Source organism: Sus scrofa, chromosome 3, assembly GCF_000003025.6.
Source record: "Sus scrofa isolate TJ Tabasco breed Duroc chromosome 3, Sscrofa11.1, whole genome shotgun sequence".
In the NCBI taxonomy this organism is placed as follows: domain Eukaryota; kingdom Metazoa; phylum Chordata; class Mammalia; order Artiodactyla; family Suidae; genus Sus; species Sus scrofa.
In genome coordinates, this window is record NC_010445.4 from 39,522,875 (window position 1) to 39,540,564 (window position 17,690).

General features: G+C 61.5%; 2 protein-coding genes across 4 annotated transcripts; both read right to left on the reverse strand.

Annotated features, from left to right (window-relative positions):
* On the reverse strand, positions 202 to 9,716 carry AMDHD2 (amidohydrolase domain containing 2). 3 transcript variants are annotated; one of them, XM_013987849.2, is made up of 11 exons: positions 9,531 to 9,716; positions 9,312 to 9,448; positions 9,091 to 9,230; positions 2,777 to 2,831; positions 2,393 to 2,605; positions 2,221 to 2,309; positions 1,975 to 2,119; positions 1,795 to 1,902; positions 1,589 to 1,657; positions 709 to 810; positions 202 to 440 (listed from the first exon to the last, which is right to left on the reverse strand). In XM_013987849.2, the coding sequence occupies exons 1-11, from the start codon at positions 9,611 to 9,613 to the stop codon at positions 352 to 354; spliced, it is 1,230 nt and encodes a 409-aa protein (XP_013843303.1). In that variant the 5' UTR covers positions 9,614 to 9,716; the 3' UTR covers positions 202 to 351. The 3 variants fall into 3 exon arrangements, with proteins under 3 accessions (XP_013843303.1, XP_013843302.1, XP_020942411.1); XM_013987848.2 differs by having other exon boundaries at positions 202 to 810; positions 9,531 to 9,707; XM_021086752.1 differs by having other exon boundaries at positions 1,795 to 2,119; positions 9,531 to 9,707.
* On the reverse strand, positions 9,833 to 15,830 carry ATP6V0C (ATPase H+ transporting V0 subunit c). The gene is made up of 3 exons (XM_003124744.4): positions 15,563 to 15,830; positions 10,684 to 10,867; positions 9,833 to 10,558 (listed from the first exon to the last, which is right to left on the reverse strand). Exons 1-3 carry the CDS (start codon positions 15,639 to 15,641, stop codon positions 10,354 to 10,356), a joined length of 468 nt encoding a protein of 155 aa, XP_003124792.1. The 5' UTR covers positions 15,642 to 15,830; the 3' UTR covers positions 9,833 to 10,353.

Sequence of the window (17,690 nt, forward strand, 5' to 3'; positions counted from 1 at the left end):
CTGCGCCGCGGGCCCCAGGCACGAGCCCGAAAGACAGAGAGAGGGACCTGCTGTCCCCACTGAACCTAAAGGCCCCACAGGCAGGGCTGAGCTGGAATCCAGCCACTCCCAACCCTGAGTCACACACACCCTCCCGGAAAGGCCACAGGCTGAGGGCCGAAACGCGAGCCCCACTGAAGCAAAACGCAGAGACCAGGCGAGTCCCCCGAGGACACACGTTTATCCAAGCCCCGCCCCCCAGCCTGCGCCTCCACGGGGCAGGGCTCCCCTCCTCTCTGGAGACCTGCTCCTCCACGGCCCAGCGACAGTGTCCAGCTGGGGCTGGGCCTCCTCTCCAGCTGTGGTCCTCGGTCACTGCCTGGCCACCTCTGCCTGCCACACCAGCTCGCCCAAGATGTAGGTGGCCCGGACGTGTAGAGAGTCATCGAGCACCACGAAGTCTGGGTCAGAGGCGGGCCGTGAGGAGGGGACTCAAGGCCCAGACCTGACTTGCGGGGTCTTAGGGCCCATCACAGGTCGCATGCAGCCTGGACCACTCCTGGCACCGATGGCAGCCAGCAGGGCTCCCGGCAGCCCCCGCCTGGCCTGACCAAGGACGCTGGCCAGGCAAAGACCCCTGGGTAGGGGGAGATCCTGCCCGCCCGCCATCCCCGGCCCTGCCCTGGGCCTCCCAAGAACTCCTGGAGCCGCCTCTCCTTGGGCCCTGACCTGCATCAGCCCCGAAGTCCAGGGTCCCCTTGTGCTTCTCCAGCCCCAGCAGCCGGGCGGGGTGCAGGGACGCAGCCTCTAGGGCAGACTCCACTCCACAGCCTATGTGAGGACACAGGTGCCTGACCATCCCTGGCCCGAGCTGGCTCCCCCACAACTGCTGGGGGGGGGGCGTAGGGGCAAATGCCCAGGATCCTGCCTCCTAGAGGGGTGCTCCCTAGAAGCCAGGAGGAGAGGCCTGCGGGCACTTGGGTCCAGAGCATTCTGCAGATGAAGTCCTTGCAGGGCTGGGGTGGGGGTGAGTGGCCGGCAAGAGGGTGCCGGGCAGGGCCCCCCTGCCCAGAGCTCCAGATCCCCCCAACCCGAGGATGCTGCTGGGGGCCCCAATCCGCTCCATCTCCTGCTTCACCCCGCAAGCCAGGCCACAGCTGTCTTCTGTCTCCCAGCCCATCTCCCTGCTGCCTTCAATGGCACTGTGAGCCATGGGGCCCCCAGCCTCCTGCATTGCTGAGAGCCCCATGGGGCCTGGCCAACCACAGCCTCTGCCAGACACCCCCTCCCCACCTCCCCCAGAATGTCCCAACCCCCCTGACCCCTAGCTCTGCGTCTGCCAGGTCCCACAACCCACAGGCCCCAGGCCAAGGCCCCACTCTCAGGTAGGGCGAGAGCCGTTCTCCTGGGTCCACCTGGGTCACCGGGGGTTGCAGCCAGCTGCTGGCTCACCGCCCTCTCCCTCTGCCATGAGCTGCTACGGGCAGGACCTTGGGCACAATCGTAGTGCCTGCCCCCCAGGGTCTCCCCTGACAGACGGACAGGGCTGTGGATGCAGCCTCTCCCAGGCATAGCCTCTGCCCCGGCACTTAGCCCCGGCCTCGCTGACCTGTGGCCCGCAGGAAGTGCCGGACGCACGCATCCATTGGGGCTATGCTGCCGCTCAGCGTCTTGGTGCCTGCAGAGCAGAGAGAGCCGGTTCTGGGGCGGGGGGTGGCGGCCAAGGGCCACCAGGCCCGCTGGGTGGGGGGCCCGGTGAGTCGGCAGGAGACACCCAGGCCCCGACATCTCACCAGAGGGGCCGCTGTCACTCACCTGCCACGTAGGCTGTCAGCCCATTCACCTCCACTTCTTGCTGCCCCAGTGTGTGGCGGCCGTTGCCCAGGCCCAGGGCGGGGACGGCATCAGTGACCAGCACCAGCCCTGCAGGTGAAGGGACCTCAGGACCCGTCCCCCCGGCGCTCCTGCCCACTCCCGCCCTGCCGGGCCACTCACCCTTGGGATGAGCGCGGTGGGCAATGCGCAGGGCGGCAGGATTGGTGTGCATGCCGTCGGCAATCAGCCCGTAGAAGATGTGGCGGCCCGGGGGCAGCTGGTCACTGGTCAGGAGCCCCACGATGCCTGGGTCACGGTGGTGGAACTGGGCGGGGGAGGAGCGGGCGTGAGCGATGGCAGGACCGCCAGGGCCTCCTGCCAGGGCCTCCCGCCAGGGCCTCCCGTCAGGAGCCGGGCGGCACTCACAGGCAGCATGGCGTTGAACAGGTGGGTGATGAAGGTGGCCCCGCTCTGCACGGCTTCCTCCGCGGTCCCCAAGTCAGCCACGGAGTGCCCTGCGGGGACCTGGGCTCAGACTCTGCCCCCGGCGGGGACCCTGGGCGGCCCGGCCGCCCCGAGGTGAGGACCCCGCTCCTACCTAGGGACACGCAGATGCCGAGGGCCGTCAGCGCCCGGATCACTTCATGGCTGCGGCCCAGCTCAGGGGCGAGGGTCACGATGCGGACGTTGTCGAGGGACCCGTAGGTGGCCAGCACGTCTTGGAAAGCATTGGCCTCAAAGGAGCGCAGGTGGGCCTCGGGGTGCGCACCCCGCTTCTCTCGGCTGATGAATGGGCCCTCCAGGTGCACCCCTGGGGGAGGGGAGGGGATGGTTCCAGCAGGCCCCCCGCCCTGCACTCCCCACCCTGGACCCTCGTGCCCACCCCTCCCCCCCCCGTTGGGCACCTGGATAGGCGAGGGGCTGCCAACAGGTCCCCAAGGAGCTTCCCAGAGCAGGGCGGGGAGAGGGGTCAGCCACTCACCGAGGACCCCTGCCCCATGGGGACCACCACTCTTCACAGGGATCTGAGGAAGGACCTGGGGGGAACCAGCTGTTAAAGCCCTGCCCCCCCACAGCCCAGCACCCAGAGGTCACAGCCCAGCCAAGGTCAGAGGGCAGAGTTCACAGCCCCCCTAGCCCCCGTGGGCCTTCCCTCAGATGTTAGCAGGTGATCAAAGGCCCTCGACCACACAGCACATGAGAAATGCCAAGCCCTCGAGGACACCAGACCGGCCTGCAAGAGGGGCCCGGAGGCACGGGGCACAGAGGCCTCTCACCACAGGGCCCGAGCCCAGGCAGCGTGGCAGGCCCGGCCGCGCCAAGACACTGGCCCGCACTCCCGGGAGAATGAAGGGCAGAAGCGGGGGCTTGGCGGCCAATAGCTCGGGCACTGATGGTGCGGCCACACGCGCCTGGACATCGTGCGTGATGCGTGCTGACAGGACACGGCTCAGAGGCGGACAGGCCCGCAGGCGTCGCAGCCCACACGCCCTCCTCCCACGTGCGGAAGGGCACGGACAGGGTCCCGGGGGAGCCTGCCACCCAGAAGGAAGTGCAGGGATTGTCAAGAAGCTTCAGGGCAGCTTCAGAGCGGGCAGGAAAAAGGCGGGTAGCTGCTGGACAGATGTGGGCAGACACGCCTGCCGGGGGACAGCACCCCAACTGGCTTCGGCCCCGCAGGCCTGGTGCCGGAGGAAGGAGAACCGACCAGACAAGCCTCGCTGGAGAGCAGCCGGGTCGCCAGAGACACCCCGCCACACACCTGGACATGTGCACCAAAGGGTCTGGGGAGCGGGGGTCAAGTTTACATTCCTAACAGTCACCGGGGAGGCCTGGTTCCTCCAACCAGCCTAAGAGAAAAGACTCCATCGAGCACCTTCACCTAAGGGAGTCCCCAGGCTCTGTGCTGGCGGGGGGGGTGGGGGGGGGGAGATGGTACCTGCCTGCAGAGAGAGCCAGCACCCAGGCCCAGGGCAGCCTGAGCCAGGGGACCCGGAAGCCGCACCCAGCAACAGCCCAGAGCCGAGGAGGGGAAGGCAGGAGAGACAGGCCTTGGAGCCGTGAAACAAGACCTCCAGGTTAAGAAGAAGGAACATTTGGGGTGGGAAGGGAGCAAGCGCTTCCAAGTTCACAAAAAAAACAAACAAAACAAACAAACAAACAAAAAAACGAGCACGGAAGTGAGTAATTAAGAGAACAAGACTAGGAGTTCCCGTGGTGGCGCAGCAGAAACAAACCCAACTAGGATCCACGAGAATGCGGGTGCCATCCCTGGCCTCACTCAGTGGGTTAAGGATCCAGCGTAGCCGTGGGCTTCAGCGTACGCCGGCAGCTACAGACCCCCAGCCTGGGAACCTTCACATGCTGCACCTTCGGCCCTTAAAAAAAAAAAAAAAAAAGAACAAGATAAAAGCTGAGGAAGTGCCTGGAAAGTCAAGTCAGAGAAAAAGCATGAGAGAGGCCCCAGCAGTGGACTCGTGCCCCAGCAGAGGACGACAGAGCAGCAAGGGAGAAAATTACCTGGAAACCATCAAGAAAAACACACAAAACCAAACTCTCACGGCATGTTAAAGATTCAGCGTTGTCACTGCTGTGGCGTGGGTGTGATGATCCCTGGCCGGGCACCTTCTGCATGGCTCGGGAGTGGCAACCCCCCACCCCCAACCTACTAGACAAAGAGAAACTGAGCTTGCAGCTTGAGAGGGCCTGCCAATGGTCAGCTCAAGAGCCAAACTCCGCCGGTCCCCAAGCCTCCGGAACCCAGTAACAAGGGGAAGGTCCCACGAGCCTCCAGAGGAAGGAACAGGTCGCACACCAAGCATCTGGGGTCAGATGGCTACCGACTTCTCATCAGCAGCCCTAGAAGTTAAGACGACACAGCACCACCTCGAAAATCCCTGAGCACAACCAGTCCCACACCGTCCTGACCTAGATAAGCCATCAACCAAGAAAACAGCCCTCCAAGTTCCCATCGTGGCTCAGCAGAAATGAATCTGACTTGTAACCACGAGGACGCAGGCTTGACCCCTGGCCTCGCTTGGTGAGTTAAGGATCTGGCGTTGCCATGGGCTGTGGCTGCGCTGTAGGCCAGTGGCTGTAGCTCCCATTCGACTCCTAGCCTGGAAACTTCCATATGCCATGGACGTGGCCCTGAAAAGACAAAAATAACAAAAAACCAAAAAAGAAAACGGCTCTCAGACTCCCAGCATCTCAAAACTGCTTCCTGGAAGCTAGTGGAGGATGGGTTTCCCCCAAAAGAAGGTGTGAACAGCAGAGAGGAAGGCGCAGGTTACTGGGCAGAGAGACCCAGGGACCTCCCCACCAGGTGAGGGGCAGGGAGCTCCTGGGACACCTGGGCCCCAGCGAGGCCCACAGCCAGCGCTGGAAGAGCAGGTCCCCAGGGCTCCCTCGGCAAGACTAAATGGACAGAAGCTTTGCTGAGCCTGAAAATGCTGAAGAGAGAGGGAGATGACCGGAGTTGGGTCTGTAGATCAAAAAAACCAAGCAAGAGTTCCCATTGTGGCTCAGCGGAAATGAACCCGACTAGCATCCATGAGGACCCAAGTTTGACCCCTAGCCTGGGAACCGCCACACACCGTGGGTATGGTCCTAAAAAGACACACAAAAAAACCCCCAAAAAACAAGCAGACAATGCTAACTCCAAGGAAAACAGAGCAAGCAGATCAGAACATGTAACTGAGCAGAGCCCCCAGTCCTGATGACTGATTTAAGCGAAACTAACCGGGGAGGAGGGGCATGAGGGGCTCAAGGGAAGCAGACTCTGATCCCTGCTGGCGGAGAGCACATTTACAAGGCCAAAAACCAGAAAGATGAGCGGGAGTACCGGCCTCTACTTCATCGACAAGGACGCAAATTCCAAGGGTCAGCTGAGTTGAAAGTGATTATTTCTGGGTGCGAACTGGTGGGAACAAAGGGCAGCTGTTTTCCTTAACAAGTCATGTGATACATAAGTTCACTGAAGAGTCAAAGGAAGGAATTCCCATCATGGTGCAGCGGAAACGAATCTGACCAGGAACCATAAAGTTACGAGTTCGATCCCTGGCCTCACTCAGCAGGTTAGGGATCTGGCGTTGTCGTGAGCTGTGGTGAAGGCCGGCGGCTACAGCTCCGATTAGACCCCTGGGCTGGGAACCTCCATGTGCCTTCAGTGCGGACTTAAAAGGACAAGAGACAAAAAAAAAAAAAAAAAAAAAAAAAAAGAGTTAAATAAAGAGCTAGGGAAAGAGAAACACTGGCTGAATTTTTCCAGGACAGTGTTTTGAAAAGGAAAGCTAGGGAGTTCCCTGGTCTGGTGGTTAGGACCCGGCACCTTCACCACTGCGACCTAGGTTCAATCCCTGGTCTGGGAACTGAGAGCCCACCTCAAACCGCTGCATGTGGCCCCCCCCCTCGCCAAATTCTAAGTAGTCAAAACAGCCTGCAACCTTTGAAAACCTTATGTTTTCCAACTGGGACAGGTTGGGGGGTGGGGGGAGGCGCTGGGGTTTGGGAGGGAAATGCTATAAAATGGGGTTGTGATGACAGCTGTACACCCATAAATGTACAAAACTCGTTGAGTAATTTAAAAAATAAAAAATAAAACAAACAGCCTGGAATTGAAGGAAAGCAGGAGTATGTTCAAGGCACAGAAGCACTGGACAAGGTCGAAGTGCGGAGGGCACGTGTGGCCAGAGCAAAGTGCCTGGCTGCCACTCTCAGGCAGTGCCTCAGGCCGGCTCGCAGATAATGAGCCAGACTCAGAGCCGGTGGTGACCAGACCCTCCTCCAGAACGTGAATGGCAAGGCCGGAGGGGACAGCACAGAAAAGGAGTCGTGGGTCTCAGTGGACCTGAGTGACATCTGAGGACATAGCAATCCAGTCCTGCTCACTGTGAACCACCAGCCCTGGGGGAGGGGGGCAGGAGGGTGGGATGGGGGGCAGGAGTGGGGAGGGGGTGGGATGGGGGCAGGAGTGAGGGAGGGGGCAGGATGGGGGGGCAGGAGTGGGGGAGGGGCGGGAGGGGGCAGGATGGGGGTAGGAGTAGGGGAGGGGCGGGAGGGGGGCAGGAGGGGGGGAGAGGGCTATGAGAGGTCCACAAGCAAACAGTCCTGCAGTTTCTAAGGTGACACAGGTATTAAAAGTTTTCACATTCAAAACCCTCCCCACCTTCCACCCCGGATCAGTCTACTCTGCCTCCCAAGGTCCCCATCCTGTAAGCATTTACATTTGCCTGCTGGGATTCCGCCGTGAGCTGCAAGTCCTACTGGCCAAGGCTCCTTCTCTTAAGGAAGCAGCCCCAGAGTCCGTGCCGCGGGGCTGCAGAGGAGGTGCGCGGCCAGCTGGAGTGGGGGACAGAGCAAGGCACCTTCCAGGCAGAGCCTGGCGGCAGAACAGGAAGCTGCCTTCTGCCGGGATCGGCTGAAACGCCGGCGGGGAGGGCGTGCTGGGGGCTGGGGCGGGGGGTGGGGAGGGACTGGGGAAGGCCACTCGGGAGGGACCCAGAGCTGGGACAGCGGTCAGGAGACTGGGCGACAGTCACGGAACTCACTGGTGGGGACTGGGAGGGAGCAGACAAGAACGGGGTGGCGGGGGTGGGGCCGAGAGGGTGGGCCTGTTCCCAGACCCCGGGCAGGAAAATCTCAATCAAGAGAGAAAATGCCAGGCCAGGTGCCTGTTTTCAGCAGGAAAACGAGCTTGCTTTTGACATCCGACTCCAGGACAGGAGAGCTGGGGGGTAGTTTCCACAAAGATGTCCATAGCTGACATTTATCAAGTATTTTTTTTTCTTTTTAGGGCCGCGCCCGCGGCTCATAGAGGTTTCCAGGCTAGGAGTCAAACTGGAGCTGCAGCTGCCGCCCTACACCAGAGCCACAACAACGCGGGATCCAAGCTGCGTCTGCGACCCACACCACAGCTCGCAGCAACACCAGATCCTTAACCTACTGAGCGAGGCCAGGGATGGAACCTGGAACTTCACGGTTCCTCGCTGGATTCATTTCCGATGAGCCACGATGGGAACTCTTACCAAGTATTTACTGTGAACGAATCACAGTTATTGAGCACCCACCTCCAAGAGACGGATTCCGTTATCATTCTTACTTAAGGTTTGAAAAAAATGGAGGCTCAGAAACAAGTAACGATTGTCCGGACTCTCTCAACCCCGACTCTCTCAGCCGATAGCGGAAGTTAGGAGGCGGGACCCCACAGCTCCAGCCTCTGAGTCTTGTGTCCACAACCTAGAGGGAACCCCAGAGCAGGCAGTACAACCCCAGATCCTGAAATGGACCCTGTGCTGGAGGAAAGCTACAGAACTGGAACACAAATGGCAGCCTAAAGGAGGGCCCTGTTAATTTCATAAACTCGGTGACTCGACTCTGCTCGAATAAAAGACTAGACGAGCTTTTAGGAAGAGGTTAAGATGCAGGCCACCTACTTTCAAGCAGTTCAGTAAAACAGAACACCACACAGGCAGAGAAAACAAGATCAAATGCTAAAATGCAGAAAAGAGCAAAACTGGAGAACCTTCATGAGAAGTTAAATTTTTTTTGTCTTTTTAAGGCCGCACCCGCAGCACATGGAGGTTCCCAGGCTAGGGGTCTAATCCGAGCTATTGCCGCCGGCCTACGCCATAGCCACAGCCAGGCCAGATCCGAGCTGCATCTGTGACCCTGTGACCTACACCACAGCTCACGACAACACCAGAGCTTTAACCCACTGAACGAGGCCAGGGATCGAACCCCTGCAACCTCATGGTTCCTCGTCGGATTTGTTTCCGCTGCACCACGACAGGAACTCCAAAAAATTAAATTTTTTAAAAGGAAAAGGAACCGCAGACAAGGGAATCCCAAGAGCTACAGGTGAGGGAGAAGAGGAGTGGGGAGCGCTGGCAGGAGTACAGAGGAAGGCCCAGGATAGACCCTGGAGCTCCCTTCTGGAAAACTCGTTCACTGGAGTCACATACCACAAACCGGTCGGGGCGGGGGATAAGCAACTAAGAATGTGGCAATCAGAAGGTTCCCTCGACCTAGTCAAGGCGGTGGTTTCTGGTGCCTGGAGGGGCCGGAGTGCAGGGTGGGGAGGGCAGGCAGCAGCTGCAGGCCGAGCTGGTAGAGGGATACCTGCTTGAGGAAGCCGAGGGGGAAGGGGACCCCGGGGACCCCAGGGACCCCAGGCCCAAGTGAGGCTAGACTCAAGTGACAAAGGGTGTCTGCACAGGGAAGAGACGAGATTTGAAAATTGATGAAGGTGGGTGCTTCTGGGGCCTCCTACACTGGAGGCCGGCAGCCTGAACTCACCTTGTGATAAACCTCCGGTGGCGAGGTGACCAACGTGGGGCAGAAGGAGGTAACTCCGTGCGACAAAATCCTCCGGGCCACCAAGGCGACTCCCGAACCCACGTCCTCCGTGGCCTGAGAGAAGTCAACGCCAAATCCACCTGCGGCCACAGAAAAGAAGAGGTTCGCACGGGGCCCAGAGCTCCTCCTCTGGGTCCCCAGCCAGCGGCCCCAGCCCGTACCGTTGATCTGCACGTCGATGAAGCCAGGCGCTAGGATGCAGCCCCCGCAGTCCCGCTGCTCATCAGCCACGCGCCGCTCCTCAAAGAACAGCTTCTCGGGGTCCAGAACGCGGCCCCCGCGCACCCACAGATCCTCCCTGCGCACAGATGGAGGCGGGGGCTCGCATCGCCGGTCCCGAAGCCCACCGCAGCGGCCCCGGCCCCGCGCCCCGCGCCCACCTGAGCAACGCCCCGCCCCGCAGGATGCGGCAGTTGGTGAACTGGAGCACCGGGGCCCGGGCCGCGCCCTGCCCGCCGCGCATCCTGAGCCCAGCTGAGCGGAAGGCGCCGGATCCCGCGCCGACAGTTCCGGCCCCGCAACGCGGCCGGGCCCACGTGACCCTCAGCTGACGGAGCGCGCCCACGTGACCGGCGCGCCCACGTGACCGGCGCGCCCGGCGGCTCCGCAGTGACGCGGCGGCGCGCTTCGCGGGAGGCCCGACCCCGCCCCAGTCCCGCCGAGCGAGCCACACACACAGGCGTCCAGTCACATCCGAGAACTTTATTGGACACAGTTCAGCGCCAGGGCCCGGTGGGCCCCGAGCAGCCGGGCGGCAGGAGGGTGGTTCCATCCCACGAGTCTCAGGGCAAATGGTAACCTCGCGACGCAACAGTGTACCTGGGATGACTATATAGTTGGGAGACGAGGGCTGCTCCACAGACGAATGAACGGGTCAAAACTTTATAAATAAACATCCAGTGAAGAGAAAGTGACACCTCTAATTCATCCTTATACACAGAGCACTCTAGGGGTGGGCGCGGCCGGAGGCCTGCATCCTCACTGGTCGGGGGCCTGGATGGGTGAGTGGTGGCCCGGACGTCCACGGCACGGGGCTGGCAGGGGCAAGGCTGGGGCAACAGACGATGGGCACTAGGACACTGCGCATTTACAAGACCAACTACAGGGGGGCGGAGGCCCCGTGCGTGTGTGTCAGGCTGTTCGTTCTGGAATGAGGAGGGGTGGTCTTTACATCCTATTCTGTGTCTGGTGGGCCCGGAGGGGCTACTTTGTGGAGAGGATGAGGGCAACGATGAGACCGTAGAGGCCGAGCACTTCCGCGAAGATGAGGATGAGGATCATGCCCACGAAGAGCCGGGGCTGCTGGGCAGTGCCCCGCACGCCTGCATCGCCCACAATGCCGATGGCAAAGCCGGCTGCCAGCCCGCTCAGGCCCACACTCAGGCCAGCGCCCAGCTGAAGGAAACTCCTGGGGGAGAGAAAGGACGTGAGGTGGGTGTCAGGCAGCAGCCAGGGGGGCGGCGGGCCTGGACCACCAGCCACCCACCCACCCACCCACCCGAGGCGCCCTCTCAGCCCCCGGCCGGCACTCACTTGTAGAGACTGATGCCTTCAGTCAGGGAGTTGGCGATGAGGACTGCCACCACCAGGCCATAGATGGCGATGATGCCTGCCATGACCACGGGGATGATGGACTTCATGATCAGCTCTGGCCGCATGACAGACATGGCTGCGATGCCAGTGCCGCTCTTGGCCGTCCCATAGGCGGCACCCAGGGCTGAGGGGGGAAGGTAAGGTCAGCCCAGGGCACCTGGACCAGGACCCTGGAGTACCCTTGGGCATACCTGAGGGCCACACAAAATCCCCCACAAAGGCAAAGATGAAAGTGCCAGCCAGCCAGGAACAGGTGGAGCGGGGTGATGGCTGGGCCCTCAAGGGGCCCCGTGCAGCCTGGGCTCCTTCTCCAGAGGCCAAGGCTGTCAGGCCAGTCCGGGCTCCAGCTCCCCTGGGAAACACAACCCATGCTCAGCAGCACGCCCCACTCCTGCTACCCAGGTCCCATGTTCCCAGGAAGCCCTGGCACAGCTGCCTGCACCCTAAAAGGTGGAGCTTAACAGGTACGGGAGCCCCGTCACAGGGGGAACCAGACAGCTGGGCCCCAGAAGCCTGACAGATTCCAGGCACCTTTTGTCTCATGCACTTTCCCACATTAGGAAAGGCCTGGAAAGCATGAGCTGAGTATCTCCAAGAGCCCAGATGTTGGGCCAGGGTCAGGCCACCAGTCCAGTGGGTGACACTCCCACACCCAGTGGAAGAGCCACTGCCACACAGGCTTGGGGGAGCTGGGCTGGCCGTTCTTGCCCTCTCAGGCCAGAGCCTCGCCACCTCCCCACTCTGCCCACCACCGCCCGCCCTGAGGGCTCATGTGCACAGCCACAGGCTGAGCACTCTGCCAGGAAAGGCGCTCTCGGCACCCTCAACCACACAGTAGGCTGGGACCCTTGAGTTTGGAGAAAGGACGAGCCCAAAAGAATAGGGCACAGGACGGAGTTCCCGTTGTGGCTCAGTGGTTACCGAATCCGACTGGGAACAATGGGGTTGCAGTTTCGATCCCTGGCCTTGCTCAGTGGGTTAAGGATCCAGTGTTGCTGCGAGCTGTGGTGTAGCTTGCAGATGCGGCTCAGATCCCGAGTTGCTGTGGCTCTGGTGTAGGCTGGCGGCTATGGCTTCTTTTCGACTCCTAGCCTGGGAACCTTCATATGCTGCGGGAGCGGCCCAAGAAATGGCAAAAAGATCAAAAAAAAAAAAAAAAAAAAAAGAAAAGAAAAGAAAAAAACTGGGCACAGGAAAGACAAGGGGCTGGGGGCCGTCACCCAGGCAACACGAGGCCCGGACAGCTTCTGCTAAGGCCCCAATAAGGGAGTGGGGGACTTGGCATCTAGGAATCCATCTTCTCTGCCACTGTCCCTCCTCCCTCTTTCCAGGGTGGGCAGCCTTCCTGAAAGCCCCCCTTCTCCTGGCTTATCTCCAAGTCTACAAAGACAACTGCGAGCACAACACAGAGCCACAGGGAACATGGGGGCTTTTCCCACTCCTGTTGCCTACCCTCCAGGGCCCCACTGTGCTGCCTGTGCAGACGCTGATGTGGGTCAGAGGTGGCAGGGGCCAGAACAATCCCAGTCATTCCGCTGCATCTTCTACTCACCTATTTGGGCTGCAAAAGATGACTATTCTGTGCCCATCACAAAGCAGGGTGAGGTCAGGAGGCTGTGCCTTCCTGGGGCCCTACGCCTGGTGAAGAGGCAGATGCAGCCCCTCCACACACAGCAAATAGGTCCCAGGAGACTGGGGAGGTCTGGGCAAGTGCTTCGGAAGGGAGGTGAGGGCTGAATGCAGGAGTGGCAGTGAGCAGGTGGTCACAGAACGACGGGGCAAGGATTCCAGGCCACAGAGACACCAACCAAGGTGGCACCAAATAAGGAGAAACTAGAGGGAGAAAGGAGGCAGGGATGGGGGCAGAGGGGCCTGCACTGCCTCTCTTCCATGCCACCCCTGAAGCGCCCAGACACCCAGCCTTCAGGGTTCATCTTATCTTCACAAAGCCTTTCCTGGAGCAACAGTGTAGGTTGCTGGGGCTTTTTGTTGGTTTTATTTGCATTTAATTTTTTGGCTTGTTAGGGCCGCATGTGTGGCATATGGAAGTTTCCAGGTTGGGGGTTGAATTGGAGTTCTCCACCACAGCCACAGCAACGCCAAATCCAAGCCGAGTCTGTGAGCTACACCACAGCTCACGACAACACTGGATCCTTAACCCACTGAGCAAGGCCAGGGATGGAACCCGCATCCTCGTGGACACTAGTCTGGTTCATTACCACTGAGCCACAACAAGAACTCCTCAGGCTCCTGTTCTGGGCCTCTGACTGCAGACTCCATACCAGGCCAATGCCAGGGCTCCCTACTCAAGGCAGAGGGCACGGGTGACAGGTGGCCTGGGGTGAGAGACAGCTGCAGGAGGTCAGCATCCCAGGCAGCGAGCCCTGCAAGGCAGGGACGGGCTGAAGTCCGGCGGTGAGGAGAGCATGTGGCTGGATGGGCGGGAACAAGGGGAACCAAGGGAAGAAACCAGGACGACCATCAGGAGGGCGCCCAGGGCCAAGCCCAAAGGGGCTCCAGACGGAGCAGGGCACAGAAAGGGGCTTCAGGAGGCTGTTCCTAGAACACAGCCCTGTAACACCGGAGACTCGCTGGTAGGAAGTCACAGAAAATACGGAAAAGGAGCAGCTGACAGCTTCATGGAAGGCGTGAGGAGGAAAGACTCCAAGGGACTTCAGCCATAAGTTACAAAAAAAAAGGGGAAGCTGGGATGGGAGACAGCACTGGCAGGCCCCAGGGTGAGTGGATCTCATTCAGCCGAGTGCTGGGCAGGCCACGGAGGATCTGGGCCCGGAGCAGCAGGCAGTGCGCAGGCGCCCTGGCAGCAACACCTGAGGCCTGAGAACCGTTCTTGAGATGAAGACAAGCCTTTGGAGCAAGAAACGGAGGCAGAAGTTGACCCAATTGGCTGAGTGACTCGTTGGCTCCCCTGGGGCCAGGTCAAGCCCCGCATGGGGAGGGGAACAGCAGTGAAGCTGCACACAAGCCAACAAGAGCAGGCAGCCCTAACTCCCAGGAGCACGGGGCAGGCAGACCTAACACCTGCTGGTCACGCCCCGTTCAGAAGTACCAAGTAAGTTCTAAAAGGTGAGGAAGAGAGGCCCCCGGTGACTGGAGTGAGGCCAGGAGCCGAACACAGGTAAAGGGGTTCGAGGGCAACCTCGGCCAGAATTCAAGTTCCATGTGGGCAGGGATCTTTTTTTGTTCACTCACGGTCCCCAGTGCCTGGCACAGAGTTGGAACTCAGTGAAGATTTGTGGAATGGTGACTGGCAGACACCAGGCAAAGGACAATCCCCGGGTGCTGTGTGGATGCAAAGAGCAGAAAAGGCTGGAGGAAAAGGGGACAGGGCTGGCTGCTGGACAGCCTGGAGGGCAGGCAGCTCCTGAGGATGTGGAAAGAGTGGGCGTCGCCCCGGGGGAAGGGGAAGTACGGACAGGGCTCCCACCACAAATGACCCCTTATTCGCACATGACGGGAAGGGCATGGCTCACTCAGCAGCTTGTGACAGGCAGGCAGGTCTGGGCAGAGGGAGGCCCCCAAGCCCCCACCCCACCAGTGTTTATAGTCAGCAGAGCTGTTTGGAGTTCAATCCCGCCACATACCTGCACAGGGAGCCTCCGCAGTCCACCACATAGGGTGGGGCAGGGCGAGTCATCAAAGCCCAAAACCAGACCTACCCGAGGAGGCCTCGACCAGACCAGGCCAGACCAGTCCTCGGGGGCCGGAGCTGGGTCAGGACTCGACTCCCTGGGTCCCACATTTCTGCCTGGCCCAGTGCCCTTCTCCCACACTGGCCAATTTGCACAGAATCTGACACCCCCAGGACTGCGAAGACTCGGCTTCAAAACCAGGGGACCATCAAGAAGCCTGGAAGGCCCCTCAGCATTCCGAAGGCAGCCCCTCCCAGTTCCAGGCCTCAGGGAAGGGGAGAAAGGTCATTCATTCATTCGGGCCTGAGCAGTTCCTTCTCTGGAAACGACCCAATCCCCTCAACGCTGAGGCTCCACGCCACCTCGCCCACTCAGACGAGTGTCCACACACACGCACAGTGCTGGCACTGGCCTGCCCCCCAGACATCCGTGATGCCCCCTCTGCCTGTATGACCCCCGCCCCCCACAGCCCCCAATTCCACTCCCACTCCCAGGTCTCTGCCGGCTCTTAAGACCAACCCCTCAGCCAGGCTTCCCTAACCAACCAACCCACGCAGCCTTCAGTATTGGGAAACACCGACATGCCCTAACCGGAAGCACCAGCCTGGGTGCAGACCCACCTGACCCCTGCCGGGAGGCGGGGGGGCGGGGAGCAGGCCTCCACAGGGCGAGGGCTGTGCACTTGGCGGGGAATGCCAGGGCTGGATCCCCCACCGCCCACGGACGGGGGGTCGGCTCCGCGTCGGGGGAGCTCTACTAGGTGTGATGTCACACCTGCCCGCAGGATTTGGGGCGGGGGAGCGGGTGCAGAGCAGGCGCAGGACCGCGCGCCCCCACCCCAGCCTTGCCCCCGCCTCTCCAGGGGCTAAGATGGCAGCGGCGCCGCCGCCCCACCCCCGCACCGATACCGCCAGCTGGCCGGGCTGCGGTCCCGGGACCCCGGGAGACCCTAGGACCCGGACTGGGAACCAGCTCGCACGCCCTGCGCTCCAGACACCTTACGGCTCCCTGCGGCCCCGACCCCCGCCCGCAGTCACGTGAGGCCCGGGACCCCCTAACGGCTCGAAATTACGTCACACTGACGTCACATGCCGAACCCCGGGCGAGGAGCGGGCACAAGCCTCGCGCGCCCCCACCCCCCGGGTCCCTCCTGCCACGGCGCTCACCGCTGAAGACCATGGCGGCCGAGGCGCCCATGACCGCGAAAAAGGCGGCGTACTCGGGGCCGCTCTTGGCCTCGGACATGTCTGCGGGTGGGGAGGGGGCGAGCTCAGCAGGTCGAGGCGGGGACGAGGCCGGGCCGGGCGCGGCAGGCTGCGAGGTGCGCGAAGCGAGCGCTGAAGCGGCTGCGAAGGGGATCCGGCCCGTCAGCCGCTGCGCTCTAAATACCAGCACCGCAGAACAAAATGGCGGCCGCTGCCGCGTCACATGACTCGGGCCCCGCCCCTGCGGACCGTACCACTTCGCGCTGGTGGGGGGGCGTCATGGCCCGGGGGGCGCCCTAGAGGCCCGCTGGCCACCCCCGCACTGTGCTGTCACCCCGCCGGCCCGGACCCGAGCGCTCCGCCCTACCTCGGCCTTCCCAGGTGCGCTGTCCGGCAAGGTCGGCCTCTGGAACCCCGCGGCGTTGGGCCAGTCCGGTCCCTGGGCCGGGGCGGGACAGTGGCGCGCCTCGTTAGCATATAGGGCGGTGCTCGTGGTGCCCCGCCTCCTCTGCGGCTGCGCTATCCAGGATTCGGTTCCGACCGAAGCTTTTCTTTGCGTTCTCTGTGTGGAGCCCGGCCACGGCGTTCTCTCGGCCCAGCCCCCAGAAACCCAAGACTGCGGTCTACCTCGCACGTGCTCATACCTCCTGGGGCGATCCGAGGGTCCGAGCAGGCGGAGCCAAATCCTGTGAACCGGGCGCCGGCCTCTTCGGCAGCCCCCAGGGAAGCCTCTGCCACCCTGCTGTCTGGTTGGTCTCTGGCCCGAGCCTTCCTGTGTTCCCGGTTCGGGTCTCCCCAACCCTTAGACGCCGTCCTCCGTCTGCTCCAGACCTACCAGTCCCCAACCTGGCAATCGGTGATTGCTACCCTGGCTTCCATAGACAAGGAGCCCCTTTACCCGCCTCTGTTCCCTCTTTTGTATCAAGGACCCAGACTGCAGCTGAGGAGCGGGGTTGTCTCTGCCCTTCAAAATGTAGGCATGACTGGTTTGGCGCCCTGTCGGTGTTGCGACCTGAGAAGTCTTCCCCAAATTTCTACATCTTGGGTCCTTGTTCTGCCTGTCCCACACAAGTCCCGCACATGCAGGGTTGCCCTTATTTCTGGGGCAGCAGTAAAAGGTTTCCTCTCAGCCCAGCAGGCAGCCTGGCCTGGGACTGGCACTGCCCGGATGATCCCATGTGGCCCTCCTGGCACCCCAACTAGCTGCCTTATCTCTACCCACCAGTTCTGGATCCCTTTGCCCTTTGTTCCCTCCATTTCAGGCACCCTGGGTGGCTGCCATCTGGTCCTGGGTCTCCCTTGAGCTCCAAGCCCTTGTTCCGACACAGAAGCACTCTCCGCCAGTGACCCAGGTGGTAGCTGTCATCAGCCTTCTCCATGTGGGTGGTGGGGTCACCTCCGCCGGCCTGGTCCTCCCGATGGAATCTCAGACCCGCTTTCAGACCCTTCTTGGTGAGTCTGGGTCTGCCCCTGCCCCTGCCCCCAAACGTGCAGCCCTTGGAGGGCTGTGTCCGTCCTGTCCCAAAAGAGAGGAGGTCACCATTCTGCTAGAGCCCTCCACGCCGCCCTCTGCCTTTGTCTTCCTCGCCCTGACTCTGACTTCTGGAAAGAGGAATCTTCATTCAGTGTCCTCAGCTCCTTGTCCTTGCCAAGGGGGATGGCGACTGCCATTTCTCTAAACCGAGGAACGTGGCTCAGGCTTTCTGAATGGCCCCCTCTGCTGCCACGGCCTGCTGTCCACCACACCACACCGCCACTCTCTCCAAGTTCACCTGCATGTGCCCCGATGCCCTCGTTCCTTCCTGGAGTCACAGGAGCAAGGGCAGTGGCCTCCTCAGCTTCCCTGCAGGTCCCAGGTTTCCGTGACTCCCTCTGCTGGGCCCTGCCCCTGGGTGATCACCTGCACCTTTCCAGACCTGAAGCCCTCTGGGCGAGCAAATGCCCAAGTGCCTAGGCCAGGCCCAGCCCCCATAACTCCCAGGCACTAAGGGTCCAGGGTCAGGAGAGTCCAGACCAGGGAGCTGCACTGGCTGAGGGGCCAGGGAGGCCACAGACTAAGGAGCGGAGGCGCAGGACAGTCCACCTCGGG

Bases quoted from the DNA above. Each gene is read 5' to 3' on its own strand.
- AMDHD2 (XM_013987848.2), bottom strand. From the start codon at position 9,613: ATGCGCGGCGGGCAGGGCGCGGCCCGGGCCCCGGTGCTCCAGTTCACC. The intron at 2,606-2,776 runs GTGAGTGGCTGA...CCCCTCCCCCAG, and splicing joins CCATGGGGCAGGGGTCCTCG to GGGTGCACCTGGAGGGCCCA. The intron at 2,310-2,392 runs GTAGGAGCGGGG...AGGTCCCCGCAG, and splicing joins CGGCATCTGCGTGTCCCTAG to GGCACTCCGTGGCTGACTTG.
- ATP6V0C (XM_003124744.4), bottom strand. From the start codon at position 15,641: ATGTCCGAGGCCAAGAGCGGCCCCGAGTACGCCGCCTTTTTCGCGGTC. The intron at 10,868-15,562 runs GTGAGCGCCGTG...TTCCCCCCTCAG, and splicing joins GGCCGCCATGGTCTTCAGCG to CCCTGGGTGCCGCCTATGGG. The intron at 10,559-10,683 runs GTGAGTGCCGGC...TCTCTCCCCCAG, and splicing joins GAAGGCATCAGTCTCTACAA to GAGTTTCCTTCAGCTGGGCG.